At 43.6% G+C, this 17,751-nt stretch overlaps 1 protein-coding gene across 5 annotated transcripts in view; it reads left to right on the top strand.

Moving 5' to 3' along the window:
- Positions 1-17,751, top strand: part of LOC144276727 (uncharacterized) — a 300,539-nt gene that overhangs the window by 266,177 nt on the left and 16,611 nt on the right. For 4 of the 5 annotated variants that reach the window (XR_013348325.1, XR_013348327.1, XR_013348326.1 and 1 more), the window contains one exon: positions 3,114-3,182. The exons of the other annotated variant lie outside the window; for it this stretch is intronic. Coding sequence is in view for 1 of the 4 variants with exons in the window: in XM_077837019.1 (XP_077693145.1) it covers positions 3,114-3,135 (22 nt within the window). In the remaining 3 variants the exon portion in view is untranslated. The remainder of the gene's footprint in view (positions 1-3,113; positions 3,183-17,751) is intronic. 5 annotated transcript variants of the gene reach the window in all.

Here is a 17,751-nt window from a genome sequence, read left to right as displayed (position 1 = left end):
ACATATAAAGCAGGCCTTGTAAGGTATCAGGGGAAAGGTTATGATCTGCTGAAAGTTGTTTCTCTAACCATATATGTGTATCATTAATGCATACGAAGTTATGAGAATTGTGTTGTATGGTGGTCACTAAAACATGCTGTAAGTTGCGGAATCGGCCAGATATTAGGGTATAAAACAGAGAGAGTTGACACATACTGGGCCCCTCTCCTGCCCACACCTTCACTGCAAACAACTAAGATGCTGAGAAGAAGACAAGACTCCAACAGAGGAGATTGGCCCAGGTTTAAGGAACAAACCTATATATTAAGGACTGTGATATCCAGTGGGGTGAGAAAAACTGCTTTAATCTAGGTGTTGCCCAGTCTCATAGGGTTGAGAGTTTAGACTGTGTGCTTAGATTTTCTTTTCTTTTGGTAACACTTTGACTTTTTGCTTATCACTTAAAATCTATCTTTGTCGTTAATAAATCTGTTTGTTTATTCTACCTGAAGCAGTGCATTTGGTTTGAAGCATGTCAGAGACTCCCCTTGGGATAACAAGCCTGGTACATATCAATTTCTTTGTTAAATTGACGAACTCAGATAAGCTTGCAGTGTCCAGCGGGCATAACTGGACACTGCAAGATGGAGGTTCCTAGGGTTGTGTCAGAGACTGGAAATATTGGCTAGTGTCATTAGGTTGCACAATCCAAGGAGCAGTTTGCATGCTAGAGGCTGTGTGTAAACAGCCCAGGAGTGGGGGTTCTCACAGCAGAGCAGGGTAAGGCTGGCTCCCAGACTTGAGGATTGGAGTGACCTAGCAGATCACTGGTCCGGATAACACGAGGGGAACGTCACTCTGTCCCACAAACTGTGCTTGCAGTTTCCAGCCACCTGAGGTCTCTGTTATTTCCACTCTAGCAGTTAGCTAGGTAGAAGTGTACATTTTTATATTGGGTTATAGAATATGCTGGGGACTCTCGTGAATTTGCATGGAGACTTCCTGGGAGGGCTTAAAAGCAGATGGCTTCCAGAAAAGGGGAGCTCCCTGCCCACCTCCCAGAATTCACCTCCATCCATATTAAAGGTAAAGAGAGTTTTTCAAAAGCAATAAGAAAGCTGCATACAGGGCTTCTGCACACAGGGCCAGACAAGGCAAGGATTTAGACAAAATAAAAGAGAAATTGACAGCTAAGATCAAAGTCTGGCTATGCATTTAAAAAGAAGATGGTACCTGTTCAGCGCTCCCCTGAGGGAGCTGATGGGCAAAGAGGAGCAGAATCTGCAGCGCTGCTAGCAATTAGGGAATTCAGAATGAGATGCAGGACGTCAGAAGAGACTCATCTCCTCCCTTCATGACGTACATAAGTCAATAACTGGAATTAAAGAGAGTTTGGCCAGATAAGAAATTGGAGTAGAAGATCTGCAGCAAAGGTCTGATTTAATGGAGGAAGAAACCTCTGAGAGGCACAAAGCTCTGATTTTTCTCAATACAATCAAGTAAAATAAATTCTGGCATCAGCACACTTATGTGTGTAGGCTTTTGATCAGAATAACTGAAAAGATTATTGACAGCAAATAAACTTTGCCAACCACAAGACAACAGGAACATGTTTAAGGGGTAATATTAGGGGATGGACGAGTGACGGCTAACCGCCCATTCTGTGTTTAAAAACAAAAACCAGAGTCCCAACATGAGAAGGTTCTATTTAAAATTCAGTGTCACAATAGTCTGATTGCACTTTCACACCCCAGCTAAACTAACATAAAATTCTTGTTCTTCTCCAGGGAAATTTTGTTTTATGGTGCAGAGAGCTAAAGATAACTACCTAGATTTTTCTCTTTAAACCTTGAAAGCTTTTCATATGTTTCCTCCCCTCTTCCCAAGATTGTGTCTGTAGAGACAGTTAGCAGAGAAGTGCCGGAGATCATGAGGGATGGTGCTGTAAAATTGTGGCAGTGATGGAATGTGTTCTTCACAACGTTCTAGAAAATGTTGGTCAGTAATAAGTCTGAAGGCAGGTGGAGAGCACTTCACATATTCAGAGCACAGTCCCAGTAATAACTGATCATCAGAAGACCTGTAAACCAAGCTTCAGTCTTATAATTTTGCAGATGGGGAAACTGAGTCACAGAGCGGTTAAGTGATTGTTGTAGGTCCTACAGCAAGTCAACAGCAAACTTCAGGTTCAAACTCAGGGATCTCCAGATCACAGGGACAAGTGTGTAGCAGATAGAGGCAATTGCAGGTATGAGCTTCAATATAGTTCAAAGATGGTATATATCTGAAACGTAATCATTTTATTATTAACAAAACTATAACACCTGCAGTAATGGACTAAACAGAGGCCACGCTTAACCGAAAACAGTGAGTTTGTCTATTTTTCCCATTGTCTATCTGGGTTCACATAAAAAAACCATCGTGAACTGTGAGGTTGTGGCTTTAAAATCTTGAACATAGTTGTACCTGATAGCACAAATAGGGACAAACACCTTTCTTTTTTTTTAAAAAAAAATCCATTTAACATTAAAGCACTGCAGTGATGTAACTTAGCATTTATCTTACACTTTGCACATTCAATTGTTTTTAGGGTGGTAATAATAATATACTGATAGGGAAACGGAGGCAGAAAGATTAAGTGATTTGCAAGTAGTCTTGTAATGCTGACAGACCCTGGTTGTCAGTGGGCGGACTTAAACTGGGGATCTCTAGAGCTTAGTGCATGAGCCTCTACAGCATGAGCTAAAAGCCAACTGCCTGTTAGCAAAGGCTGTAGAGCAGAATCATTTTATCTCTCTCTTTAAGTGGTCTCGGTGCCACTAGATGGGACAGAACACCACACCCAGAAGGTGTGTGGGTTACAGTTGCACAGCAGGTAATTGTCAAAACTGAGATTAGCACTCAGATGATCTTAGCTCCTATTACTGTTTAACAAAAGTGTTATTCTTATCAGTAGAAAGCCCCCCACAAAAATAGCCAGATTTGATATTTCTTGGAGAAATTTTCTTCTTATAATTGGAACTGTTATATGAATTCCATCATCATACATCAGAAAACCAGGTACCATTCAGCTCCTGACCTATTGAACAGAGTTTCGTTCTCTATAGCTAAATGCAGACTTTTTCTATTTTTAGGTTAAGTGCCTGCTTCTGCTAAAACTTCACGCTCTGTATTGAAACACACCGAAATGAAACTGCTATGGTGTAAGTAACTGCAATGTAGTATAGTGTCAAGCCACTTCCTACAAACTAAACTATACCACATTTTGCAAACAGCATGACTTCCTGGATGAGGGTTACTAATATCTGAGCAGAGGAGCTTTATTATCTCAAGCAGATGAGGGCAGCAAAAGAATGATTTGTTGACCACAGAGAAATGTCAGCTGTGGCCTCAAAATGGCTTTCCCTTTTTCCATCACAGTGCAAAAGACAGATCATCGATTCACCTAGTGAAAGCCCCTTAACCTTTGAGAAATCACCTCCTCTTTCTCAGTGTTGTTTAGAAAACATGTGAGCAGGTTACATGGAGCTCACTTTCTTTGTGATATGGGGCATGCTCAGCTCCATAAAGATGGCTGGAGAAAAGGCCAAGAGACCATTTTGTTGCTTTCTGGAAAGTAAAACCTGGTTTACTATTGCTTGATTGTTGGTATAGGTTAACTGAAACCCTGACTGCTTTAAGGAAAGAAATTAGTAATTTAGGAAATTCCGTATTCGAAGGAAGTAAGCAGCTTTTGTGCCCACAAACCAACTAGAAACAATCCAAAATATATACATGAGATTTTTCGTCTGAGTAATGTATGACTTCTCTAACCCATCACTGTAACAGTAGGCAGATCAAAGGATACTTACAACTTGTCTGGCCTAAATAGTTCTAAGACATCTGTATTTTCCTGCAATGCTAGGAAATCTAAAATTAGAAACAGCAGTGCCGGTAACTCCTAAAATCACCTGCAGATGAATATGAGTTTCACGCTAGTAGCTGAAAGAGTCCCTGTTCACTAGAGATACTAGTCATATTTATTGTGATTTTTCTCCCCAATCAAGAAATGCTATTTATTTATCTAAACAGATTTTAATAGTCCTGCAGCAAATCCTGTAAGTTTATTTTGGGTTAAGGAGAAGACCCCAAGAGTTTCTATTAGGTTATGCATGTTCAACAACATGAGTTGGTTGAATTTCAGGAATAGGTTTGAAATGTACTAGTATGTTTTGAGTTGGAACTGGTATGTTTTCGTAATATAAAATGCAAAAAGTGCAAAATATCTTTAAAAGATAAAGTGCATACATATGCAATTTTCTCTTCTGAAACTCCCAAGGAGTCTCAAGACAAGAGGTAAAAGCTCATGAATACACCACATGATATAGGCAAAGAATGTCAGATGAACTGAAAACTTCACTGCTATTTAATAAATACCTGCAGAAATAACTGGAATTGATCCTGGGTATTTGTGATCTTTACAGAAGACAGATTGAGTGTTATGGAACAGTTAGATTAGGTTGCTGCCCCAGATCCCATGTAAATAGGGGACGTGACACCTCGTGGAGGTTTTATCCTCTCTGGAGAACTGAGTCTTGATTTTCATCTTTTTTTTAAGTGGACAAATTTAAGGGCAAAATTATGTCACTGTCCCCAGCATGTTTTCTAGACAATGCATTTAACAATGTCTGTGTGAAATGTTCAGAAACCAATATGTATATAGGGTTAGTAAGGGGATGAGTCAAGTTCTGAATATCCTATTCTCTGCATTACTGTGCCCTGGGATGCAGTGTGAGAGCTAATGCTGACAGGTCTGTGCTTATCAGAAACCTTCCTTAGAACAGTGGAAATACCAAGGACTGTCAAACCCTTGCATTTTGTGCTGAATTCTGTGATTTAATTCTGTGCTTAGCTTTGAAATACACACTAGAAACCTATTGAACGGGTATTTTCCATGTAGCTATCACCTTCTTTTCTATACTTTCTGAACTTATTTTGAATGATTGTCATCTCTTGTATAATTTTAACATTGTTATTCCTGTTTATAATAGAAATCAGAGGTAAAAATCTAGCTCATTAATAAACTCTTTTCCCCTTCATATTTGTTACCGTAGCATTGTCTGTGAGCTCCCTGTCTACAGGGATTTTTTTTTTAATGTAACCAATTTTTTCAAACAGCTGTAACAAAGAGAGGGCATGCCAAATTCCAGGTCAGCTTTTTTAATCACTGTTTCTACAGCGTCTGAGGTGTCCTATTATAGTGGACTGGCAACACTATTATAGTTCAAGTTGAGACTAGCTCACTGTTTAACAGCTGAATTTTCTAATTTTATCCGCTAGTTTCTAGCTCTCCTATTATTGTAAATTGAACTGTGTACAACAATTTATGTTGCACAATTCATAGATTCATAGATATTAAGGTCAGAAGGGACCATTATGATCATCTAGTCTGACCTCCTGCACAATGCAGGCCACCGAATCTCACCCACCCACTCCTGCAATAAACCTCTCACCGATGTCTGAGCTATTGAAGTCCTCAAATCATGATTTAAAGACTTCAAGGTGAAGAGAATCCTCCAGCAAGTGACCCATGCCCCATGCTGCAGAGGAAGGCGAAAAACCCCCAGGGCCTCTTCCAATCTGCCCTGGAAGAAAATTCCTTCCCGACCCCAAATATGGTGATCAGCTGAACCCTGAGCATGTGGGCAAGATTCACCAGCCAGATACCCAGGAAAGAATTCTCTGTAGTAACTCAGATCCCACTCCATCTAACATCTCATCACAGGCCATTGGGCCTATTTACTACAAATAGTTCAAGATCAATTAATTGCCAAAATCATGTTATCCCATCATACCTTCTCCTCCATAAACTTATTGAGTTTAATCTTGAAGCCAGATAGGTCTTTTGCCCCGCATGCTTCCCTTGGAAGGCTGTTCCAGAACTTCATTCCTCTGATGGTTAGAAACCTTTGTCTAATTTCAAGTCTAAACTTCCTGATGGCCAGTTTATATCCATTTGTTCTTGTGTCCACACTGGTAGTGAGCTTAAATAATTCCTCTCCCTCTCCGGTATTTATCCCTCTGATATATTTATAGAGAGCAATCATATCTCCCCTCAGCCTTCTTTTGGTTAGGCTAAACAAGCCAAGCTCCTTGAGTCTCCCTTCATAAGACAAGTTCTCCATTCTTCGGACCATCCTAGTAGCCCTTCTCTGTACCTGTTCCAGTTTGATTCATCCTTCTTAAACATGGGAGACCAGAACTGCACACAGTATTCCAGATGAGGTCTCACCAGTGCCTTGTATAACGGTACTAACACCTCCTTACCTCTACTGGAAATACCTTGCCTGATTCATCCCAAGACCACATTAGCTTTTTTCACGGCCATAACACATCGGCGGCTCATAGTCATCCTGTGGTCAACCAATACTCCAATGGCGTAGAGCAGAGGTTCTCAAACCACAGTGGTCTGGGAGCTCCATTCAGGTGGTCCGCAGATAGCTCCCTCTCAGGTGCACGCCTGGGTGGTCGCACACAGGAAAATGAAGGGCCACCCACCTAATTAGGGGAGCCGTGCAGGCGTGGCTCCCCTAATTAGGTGCCTGGACCCTGGAGAAGATGCACATGTAAGGTGAGTTTGTGGCCTTAGGGGGATTAGAGGGTTGGTGGGAGGGGGCAGTGGGGTGAGAAGAGGGGGTGGAGGGAATTTGGAACGTGCAGGGCTGCGGCGGGCAGAGAAAGAGGCAACTTTCCCCAGCTCCAGGGCTGCGGCTGCCGGAGAGAGATGGCCCTCCTTCACAGCCCCAGCTCTGTGGCTGTTGTGGCGGGGGAGAGAGGGAGAGACCCCCCCCCCTCCTTCCCAGCCCCAGCTTGGGGGCTGCTGTGGCAGGGGACAGAGGCACATCCACCGCATTAGAAAGGTAAGACTACTTATATTAAAATATGAGTTGTGTACTTTTATTTGTAGAACAAAAATCGTTAATTTTATATAGTGCTTTTATCCAAAGCGCTTTACAATAATTAGCTAATGGTACAAACAACATTTGGAAAGATCATTAAGTGGTCCGCCGAGACCTTCAGCAATTTTCAAGTGGTCCACAAAAAAAAAAAGTTTGAGAACCACTGGCATAGGGTTTTGGAGCAAATATATAGACAAATTGGAGGATTGGGCCAAAAGAAATCTGATGAGGTTCAATAAGGATAAGTGCAGGGTCCTGCACTTAGGACGGAAGAACCCAATGCACAGCTACAGACTAGGGACCGAATGGCTAGGCAGCAGTTCTGTGGAAAAGGACCTAGGGGTGACAGTGGACGAGAAGCTGGATATGAGTCAGCAGTGTGCCCTTGTTGCCAAGAAGACCAATGGCATTTTGGGATGTATAAGTAGGGGCATAGCGAGCAGATCGAGGGACGTGATCGTCCCCCTCTATTCGACATTGGTGAGGCCTCATCTGGAGTACTGTGTCCAGTTTTGGGCCCCACACTACAAGAAGGATGTGAATAAATTGGAGAGAGTCCAGTGAAGGGCAACAAAAATGATTAGGGCTATGGAACACATGATTTATGAGGAGAGGCTGAGGGAACTGGGATTGTTTAGTCTACAGAAGAGAAGAATGAGGGGGGATTTGATAGCTGCTTTCAACTACCTGACAGGTGGTTCCAGAGAGGATGGTTCTAGACTATTCTCAGTGGTAGAAGAGGACAGGACAAGGAGTAATGGTCTCAAGTTGCAGTGGGGGAGGTTTAGGTTGGATATTAGGAAAATCTTTTTCACTATGAGGGAGGTGAAACACTGGAATGCGTTGCCTAGGGAGGTGGTGGAATCTCCTTCCTTAGAAGTTTTTAAGGTCAGGCTTGACAAAGTCCTGGCTGGGATGATTTAATTGGGGATCGGTCCTGCTTTTGAGCAGGGGGTTGGACTAGATGACCTTCTGAGGTCCCTTCCAACCCTGATATTCTATGATTCTATGATTCTATGATATATATAATAAAAATTTCCTCTTAAAATCTGTAGTGTCGTTAGCAGTCCATTCCATGACTACTGAGTCCAGGCCAGACCTTAGGGAGACCCTGTGTGGTGACACTAAACAGTGCAGTCTGAGCAAACAGCTGCCTTGCAATTGGTGTGGTCACTTACACCTGTGGTGGGTGAGTGTAAACAACACTACCAAGCAGAGATCTCTACTCACATATGCCACTGGTGGCATTTTACCCTCGTTTTGCGTAGTTGCAAATAACTACACTTGGCACAAGCATGTGGTGAATCAGACCTGCTATGTTTAGGCAAGCTAGAGAGCCAGCAAAAACTATGACATGTCTGGGTCCAGTAACCTGAACAAAAAACAACAAATCACCTGAATATTCATTACAGCTGAGACCTCTCTCTTTTCTACCATGAGGGGCACTACAAACCTACTTCTGCCACAGCTTTCCAGTGCTGATCTCCTCTGCTGCTGTTAGCTTATGCTCTTCTGCCTTTTCTCTTCATGTGCAAAGTATCTGTGTAAGTTAGACTGTAAACTCCTCAGGGAAAAGAATCTTGTTATCTCTCATGTTTTCATAAAGTGCTATATAACCTCCAGGGTTGGTCCCCACTCTAAACCCCTGAGCCAAACATCCCCAGATGTGGAACAAAGGGTATGTCTACATTGCCTCTGGGAGAGAGGCTCCCAACCTAGGAAAGACAGTCTTAAGCTAGCGTGCTGAGAACATCAGTGTAGGTGCTGCAGTTTGGGTTGTCAAGCGCACCCCTCACAGCTTGAGAGCTCAAGTTGCAACATCAAACCAACAGCTATGTAGTTATTTTTAGCATGCTAGCATGACCTCAGATATCACAAGCCTGTTTATGGGGCTGGCCGGCTTGCTCCCAGAGGCAATGTAGATACTGAGAGGCTCAGTGATTTGCCCAAAGAGAAAACTGAAGCCAGGTGATCTAAGTCCAAGGTTAGTGCCTCAACCACTGTTCCGTTTCAGTGCAGCATATGGTACTGGTTCTCTGTCTTCACTTGAGGTCAATTTCAGTTGTGGGAGCCCATGTTCTAGAGAGGATATACAGAGGATTCAGAAACAGCAGCAGATTCCTTGGGGATGTGAACTGTAAGGGTTCTTGTGTTGGGCCTTCTGGATTTTGCCACAGGGTTGGCCCCTACCACCTTTTGCAAAAGGATTTCTTCATTTCTGAAGAGTGTGGATGTCTACGGATTATTTATTCAAATGTTTTGTGGATAAATCTTCAGAGTGCCAACTGCATACTGACAGGTTTCAGAGTAGCAGCCATGTTAGTCTGTATTTGCAAAAAGAAAAGGAGGACTTGTGGCACCTTAGAGACTAACCAATTTATTTGAGCATAAGCTTTTGTGAGCTACAGTTCACTTCATCGGATGCATTCAGTGGAAAATACAGTGAGGAGATTTATACACACAGAACATTCCCTTTCACGTGTCACTTGTACTTGGAAAGAAACATACTATTCTGTACATTGCAGTTTTAAACTCTGCATTAAAACCACGTCACAGTTAGTGCCCTCAACCCACAAAAGAAGACATCGGAGTTCAGATTACTATGGTGCCTGGCTGACAGTATCATGTTGACATATTACTGGAAATACCCATGTCAAATTTCCCCACTCATGTATTTTGAACACCTTTTAAAAAAAAAAATTCCCTCTCGTTGCATACACGAAATGATCCTCTAACTAATTCCCCATCCACTTGTCAGATTTCATATACACAGCAGTAAAAACCTCGGAAGGGAGATCCCTAAGGAAAATAGGTGATAAAGGAAGCAGTGTTTTCATGGTGGTATTCCTTCTTCTAAGACAATGTCATGATCATATACTGAGACCTCCATCACCTTAGTATCTGAGCAACTCACAATCCCCTGGGAGTTAGGGAAGTATTATTCCATTTTACAGGTGAGGAACTGGGGAACTAAATAACTTGCCCAAGGTCACACAGAAAGTCTGTGTCGGGGGGAAATTGAAGTTGTGTCTCCCAAGTCCCAGCTTCCTGCCCTACCCGTTAGACCAGCTTTCCTTTCATGCATAGAGTGAGTGGGAGTGGAACTGCTGGTGTTGCCATCTTTCAAATAAAACCTAAAACAGAACTCAGGCTCACATGTGATCACTAAATATTCTGTCATGGAATGGTGACTTTCTGCTGTTTCACAGGTGTAAGCAGTGGCCATAAAGTGATATAGGAGCCTGGTATTTTCAGAGAGCTCGTCACTAACTTGAGAGTGTGTCAGGTGCCAGTGATGCCAAATCCAGTGCAAACTGGGAGATCTTTCTAAAAAGCAACAAAAAACCTCTTCCTGCCGACTGTATCTGTTCCAAGACATTTCTAAGAACAATGAAGCCAACAGCATAACTGCTTCTACAAGATGTTTTCCAATCTGTAATTACCATCCGCATTTTAAAAAGGCAAAAGCATAATCTTTGTGTCTTGTGAAACATAAATTTTCCTTACAAATACATATGTATGTTTGATGTCCTCTAAACATCACACCATCCACCTTCAGTAATGCTCTGAATATGGTCCCAAGTCTACATCTTCTATATAATTCATGTAGAAGTTGATTAACCAGTGTGGCTAAAATAAGAAAATGGCTGGAGTTGTCACAAAAGCTAGGCTCAAACCTATCTGAAGACTGGTTAATTTGGATAATTTCTCTTTTAATTTTTGGTAACCACTCAATTTCTTGGCATTGGCCAGAGAAACGGAGATGCCTCAAAGGCTCTTGAAGAGACAAGGTGGGTGAGGTAATATCATTTGTTGGACCTACTTCTGTTGGTGAGAGAGACAAAAATTTGATCTTATCTAGACACCTGAAGAAGAAATCTGTGTAAGTTTGAAAGTTTGTTTCTCTCACCAACAGAAGTTGATCCAATAAAAGATATTACCTCACCCACCTTGACTCTCTAATATCTCTTGACCAATGTGACTACAATAAGACTACATACAAAGGCGCCGACTTACCCAAGGTGTCAGGGGGTGCTTGACTGCCGCTCCAGGCCCCGCTCCCCACTCCATCCCTTCTCCAAGCCCCCACCCCACCCCGCCTCTTCCCATACTGGCATAGCTAGGATAGGAAAACTCGGTGGGCTGGCAATGACGGGGGGCTGGAGGGAGGGGAGCCCACCTCCCCAGATTCCCTCCAGCCCGCCCTTACTGCTCAGCGGGCACCCAAAGATGAAGATACCTGGGGCACACAGGCTGCAGGATGTACCCATCGGAGGGAGGGAGGCCCCCACCAGGGCTTGAGCTCCCCCTGCCCCTCCAGATCCCGGCTCAGTGTCCGGCTGCCCGGCTGCATCCCTCTTCTGCCGGTGCCGCAAGCTGCTGCCCTGGTCTCTGGCCCCATTGCTAGCCCCACCCAGACCTGCCCCCACGAGGCACACTCCAGACGCTGGGGCCGGAGACCAGAGCAGCAGTGCGTGGCACCAGCAGGAGAGGGACGTGGCTGGTCAAATGGACACTGAGCCAGGGTCGGGAGTCCCAGCCTGTGGATTTGGGGGCTCCGGCCCTGATTTGGGTGGTCCTGATTGGATGCTAAGTGGGTGGGCCACAGCCCATGCGTGGCTATGCCCCCCTGCTTCTTTATGCCCCCTCCCCCACCTCTTCCTGCCCCCGTTCCTCTCCCCCCCACCCAGCGCCTCCTGTATACTGTGGAACAGCTGATCCATGGCGGGCGGGAGTCACTGGGAGGGGGAGGGGGAGGGAGAGGAAGAGGAAGAGGGAGGGAGAGGCGCCGACCCGTGGGGCTGCCAGTGTGTGCTGAGCACCCACTGTTTTTTTCCCCTGGGTGTTCCAGCCCTGTAGCACCCTCAGACTCGGCGCCTATGACTGCATACATCAAAAGCTCTCAAGACAGATAAAAGTTGATGGGAGGAAGGCCGGCCTATCTAGAGGTTAGAGCCCTGCCTTGGAATGCTGTGACTGAGGTACAATTCCTTACTCTGCCACAGAGCTTGTGTGACCTTGGGCAAGTCACTGAACCTGTGTGCCTTAGTTCCCTAGCTTTAAAATAAGGTTAATAGCACTGCCCTACTTTACAGGGGCATTGGGAGGATAAACACATTGAAAATTGTAAGATGCTCAACTACTATGTCAATGGGGGCCCATGTATGTACATAAGACAGGTGAGGCACTGCTTAAAAAAAAATACAGTTGATCTCATGGAGTGTAATGTAAGAGACTCTTTCAGAAATACCAGTCAAGGGTGCATTTAATAACCATTTTGCATTTAGTACATTTAACAAATATTGTCTTCTTGGCCTTTTAAAAATATATATATTCACAAACCACCAACTCAGATCAGTTCACATAAAGTCCAAACTGGCTGTGAAGTGTCAGGAATATAAACAAAGTCATTTGTACAGTATAGCAATACAAGAGAAAGCATTGAGAATTTTACTTCCCTAATTCAAAACAGGGTGTGGAGAATTCACATGGAGACACACAATGGATTTTTTCCCCTTGCATTCTGGTTAGGGTTATAAAATGCAGTTAGCTTTAATCTGTGATGCACCCAAAAGCCAAAGCAATGGATGCTCTGTGGGCCCGCTGTTCAGAACTGGTCTTTTATTTGTGAATGAGCAACCTTTGAGTGTGAAATCCATCTGTGTGCACTATTGTTTGCTGCACGTCAGCCTGGCAGACCTGAAGTTCTTTCCCTGCTTGTCAGTTAAAACAGCAATGGCCCTTTACTGTACATAGACAAGTACTGTACAAGTGTTGTGGGTTTCCCTCGAGAACGATTTTAAGAGGTTTGAATCCTGCTGAGATTTTGATCTACCAGCTGCTTCAAAGAGGTGATTGAAGTCTCTAGGGGAATGTGCTTTTAGCTTTAAGGGAGAGCGAGAGAATATGCCCACAAGACATTTCTAAACCTGCATACCCTTTAGTTTGAATCACCACAGCTTGTGGTAAAGCATGTGGTTAACTATTTCAGGTAAATAGCTTCTCTAGAAGCCACAGTCTGTTACTAGATTGTTAAAGCATTTGCCTTGTACAGTGTAAAGCTGTAGGAGCATTGAAAATGTTAAACAGTTCAGATCATTTGTACACAATGGTTCTCTTTATCTTCTTCCTCCCTTTCCTCCTGTGTGCTCACTTGCCCTCAGCTTTCATTAAGGCAGGAGGGTGCAAAGAAGGAAATGAAAATGAGGAAAGTAACAGTAGGTGACAGGGAAAGTAAAAAGGGAGCATGTGGAATATGATATTCTGCACGGGGTTTAGAAATTGTTGATCTCCGTGATTTGAGGTAATGTCAGCAAGGCTTATCTTGGGAATCATGTAGGAGGCAAAAAGAATTAAAGATGGAAGGCTGTCTCGAGCTTGAGGCCCTTTCCCAACCCTTCTCCTCTGGGGGGGCAGGTGGTTGCATTATTGTTTATTGTCAGAGTTGGTGGGAACAGAAATCTCATCATAGCAACCTGTGCTATTAAAAGAGAAACAGCCACTTTCTACAATGTTTGTGTTTGTCTGTCTTCTCTGGCTCTTTCTTTATGTACCCAAGGCCCTCTGTTCACTAAACACCCCCTTTCCTGGGCAGGATTATTTCTCTAATGGCTCCATCAATTAATCACTTGCCTTCCTAACACAGCACCACATACCAAGGTAGCCCTCCAGGTACTCATAAAAAGAAAAGGAGTACTAGTGGCACCTTAGAGACTAACCAATTTAAGTCTCTAAGGTGCCACTAGTACTCCTTTTCTTTTTGTGAATACAGACTAATACGGTTGCTACTCTGAAACCTCCAGGTACTGAATCCCATCCTTGAGTGCCATAAGCTTCAGGCACCTTGAGCAATTAATGCCAAAACTTCACTGGGCCAATGCATTCATCTAACATTGGCCTTGCATCGGAGCCTGATCGTGGCTCCCCACCAGCATTAAAATGACCCATCCTAAATAATTCTAATCCCAAAAGGTTTCAAGACACAAAAACTTCTTTGCTAGTCCTCATCCATCCTCCCACCCACAATAGCCTCTGCTGGTGCAGCTCCCAGCATTGTCTTACATGCTGCCCCAAGGAGTTTATGAAGGAGCTATCAAGAAACTCAGAGAGATTATAAAGATGGATGGTATGCCCAGACCTGGAACACGGTATTTAGTTCTGCTCATCCTATCTCAAAAAGGATATAATAAAACAGAGAGAGTTCAGAGATGGGCAACAAATGCATGAGGTACTTGTTTACATAATGATGCACAATTAACATGTGGAACTCATTGTCACATGATATTAATTGAGCTTATCAGGAAGTAAAAAGAGGATCTGTCATTTATATAGGTAGAGAGACAAGCATGTGGTCCAGGCCATTGTCAGAGACAGACTGCTGGACTTGGTGGATCAGTCATTTGGGAAGGTATGGTAATTCCTATGTAGAAACATACTTTCATTTAGAATTCACCGTAATATTTTAACAAAATCTTTTAAACAATCTAATCTCATGTAACCACTGGAAAATGAGCCAACTGAGGAAATACATTATCGCTTCTACAGGCAAACAGAAGACTGGATTCTTTGCATGAAGTATGGAGGAGAGTAATCTATCAATATTTACAGTACATCACATACACATACAGAGCATACATCATAATCCGTTTTTAAAAAGAACACACTTTATTCACACTTCAGTTTCATACAGGCCTCCAGTGGTCAGAGTGAAGGTTAAAATTTCTGTTTGTAGCTGGATTGCAGAGCTATACTTATCTTACTGGAAATGTGTGCTGTGAACACAATGGATTATGATGGAGAATTCTGCCTGGGTGTCATTTGCTGATGCCTTACATATTGATTGCCCTGCTTTTAACAGGTGTGTTAGTAGTATTGTATTTAGGTTAGCAATCTTAACTTTCTCACAATGCAATTTAAAAAAAAAAAATTCTAAGGTTCGCTCATTACATGCAATAGATTATGAAATCAGTTCTGGCAGATATATAAATAGAGGCTAAATATCAATTGTATTTTTTAAATTATGTAGTTATTTAAATTCTCCAGGTACAGGTATACACCAGCATGTTAGGGAAATGCCACTTTTAATTTTAAAATGGCATTATTTTCAAATGAAATTCACATTTTTAGATGTCCAGACTAAAGTAAATGAATTTGTATTATCCATAGACTAATGCGAATTTGAAGCTTAATGTTTACTGGTTGTTCTGGTGGTGTACTGGTTTCTTTTTTGGCTGACACACATCTATTGAATAGGGCTGAATGAAGACTCTGCTTTCCATAAACTGCTGTTAATTGATTGATTGTTTGGTTGACATAACTCCATTTCCTAGATTTTGAATGTTTGAGTTGGCATTTTTTGTACCTAGCAACCTTCACTGTTACATAACAGTGTTTTTGTGCTGAATGTCGTGTTTTTTGGAACTCTTAAATGACACAATTATAGATATACAGCTTATGGAGACATCAAATTAAACTTTCATTTGCTTTAGGAAATAAAATATTAAATTAATATTAAATTATTCCTGATAAATAATTCCCTTTCAGTACCAACATTTACACAGGTCAAAACCTACCAAATTTGAAAAAAGATTTGATTCTCAAATCAGGTTGCACAGAGGAGCCAAGAGGCCAGTGAAGAAGCTTGGCAACATGTGACCTCCAGAAGAGGTAAGCGGAATGTCCGGGTTCCAGTAACACAGACACAGGTAACTAACCGCTTTCATGTTCTCTCCACAGGTACCATTGCGGAGAGTGGACCAGATGATATGTCTGGGGCAAGAAAGCAGAAGGAGACTCCGCTGGTTGGAAGGCATGAGATGTGATGTCCTGAGGTTGGGGGTTCCACGACCACCACTCCCAAGAGGAGAAGGCGGGTGGTGGTGGTCGGGGACTCTCTCCTCCGGGGGACTGAGTCATCTATCTGCCGCCCTGACCGGGAAAACCGAGAAGTCTGCTGCTTGCCGGGGGCTAAGATTCGCGATGTGACGGAGAGACTGCCGAGACTCATCAAGCCCTCGGATCGCTACCCCTTCCTGTTTCGGGTAGAATTAGTGGGGGAAGCAAAAGTGGATGGGAATCTGGGAGGCAGTGACCATGAGTTGGTTGAGTTCAGGATCATGACGCAGGGAAGAAAGGTAAGCAGCAGGATACGGACCCTGGACTTCAGGAAAGCAGACTTCGACTCCCTCAGGGAAGGGATGGCCAGGATCCCCTGGGGGACTAACATGAAGGGGAAAGGAGTCCAGGAGAGCTGGCTGTATTTCAAGGAATCCCTGTTGAGGTTACAGGGACAAACCATCCCGATGAGTCGAAAGAATAGTAAATATGGCAGGCGACCAGCTTGGCTTAATGGTGAAATCCTAGCGGATCTTAAACATAAAAAAGAAGCTTACAAGAAGTGGAAGGTTGGACATATGACCAGGGAAGAGTATAAAAATATTGCTCGGGCATGTAGGAATGATATCAGGAGGGCCAAATCGCACCTGGAGCTGCAGCTAGCAAGAGATGTCAAGAGTAACAAGAAGGGTTTCTTCAGATATGTTGGCAACAAGAAGAAAGCCAAGGAAAGTGTGGGCCCCTTACTGATGAGGGAGGCAATCTAGTGACAGAGGATGTGGAAAAAGCTAATGTACTCAATGCTTTTTTTGCCTCTGTCTTCACTAACAAGGTCAGCTCCCAGACTGCTGCACTGGGCATCACAAAATGGGGAAGAGATGGCCAGCCCTCTGTGGAGATAGAGGTGGTTAGGGACTATTTAGAAAAGCTGGACGTGCACAAGTCCATGGGGCCGGACGAGTTGCATCCGAGAGTGCTGAAGGAATTGGCGGCTGTGATTGCAGAGCCATTGGCCATTATCTTTGAAAACTCGTGGCGAACGGGGGAAGTCCCGGATGACTGGAAAAAGGCTATAGTAGTGCCAATCTTTAAAAAAGGGAAGAAGGAGGATCCTGGGAACTACAGGCCAGTCAGCCTCACCTCAGTCCCTGGAAAAATCATGGAGCAGGTCCTCAAAGAATCAATCCTGAAGCACTTGCATGAGAGGAAAGTGATCAGGAACAGCCAGCATGGATTCACCAAGGGAAGGTCATGCCTGACTAATCTAATCGCCTTTCATGATGAGATTACTGGTTCTGTGGATGAAGGGAAAGCAGTGGATGTATTGTTTCTTGACTTTAGCAAAGCTTTTGACATGGTCTCCCACAGTATTCTTGTCAGCAAGTTAAGGAAGTATGGGCTGGATGAATGCACTATAAGGTGGGTAGAAAGCTGGCTAGATTGTCGGGCTCAACGGGTAGTGATCAATGGCTCCATGTCTAGCTGGCAGCCGGTGTCAAGTGGAGTGCCCCAAGGGTCGGTCCTGGGGCCGGTTTTGTTCAATATCTTCATAAATGATCTGGAGGATGGTGTAGATTGCACTCTCAGCAAATTTGCGGATGATACTAAACTGGGAGGAGTGGTAGATACACTGGAGGGGAGGGATAGGATACAGAAGGACCTAGACAAATTGGAGGATTGGACCAAAAGAAATCTGATGAGGTTCAATAAGGATAAGTGCAGGGTCCTGCACTTAGGATGGAAGAATCCAATGCACCGCTACAGACTAGGGGCCGAATGGCTAGGCAGCAGTTCTGCGGAAAAGGACCTAGGGGTGACAGTGGACGAGAAACTGGATATGAGTCAGCAGTGTGCCCTTGTTGCCAAGAAGGCCAATGGCATTTTGGGATGTATAAGTAGGGGCATAGCGAGCAGATCGAGGGACGTGATTGTTCCCCTCTATTCGACATTGGTGAGGCCTCATCTGGAGTACTGTGTCCAGTTTTGGGCCCCACACTAC

This window comes from Eretmochelys imbricata, chromosome 1 (genome assembly GCF_965152235.1).
Source record: "Eretmochelys imbricata isolate rEreImb1 chromosome 1, rEreImb1.hap1, whole genome shotgun sequence".
Classification (NCBI taxonomy): Eukaryota; Metazoa; Chordata; order Testudines; family Cheloniidae; genus Eretmochelys; species Eretmochelys imbricata.
This window is presented reverse-complemented; position numbering and strand designations above follow the sequence as displayed.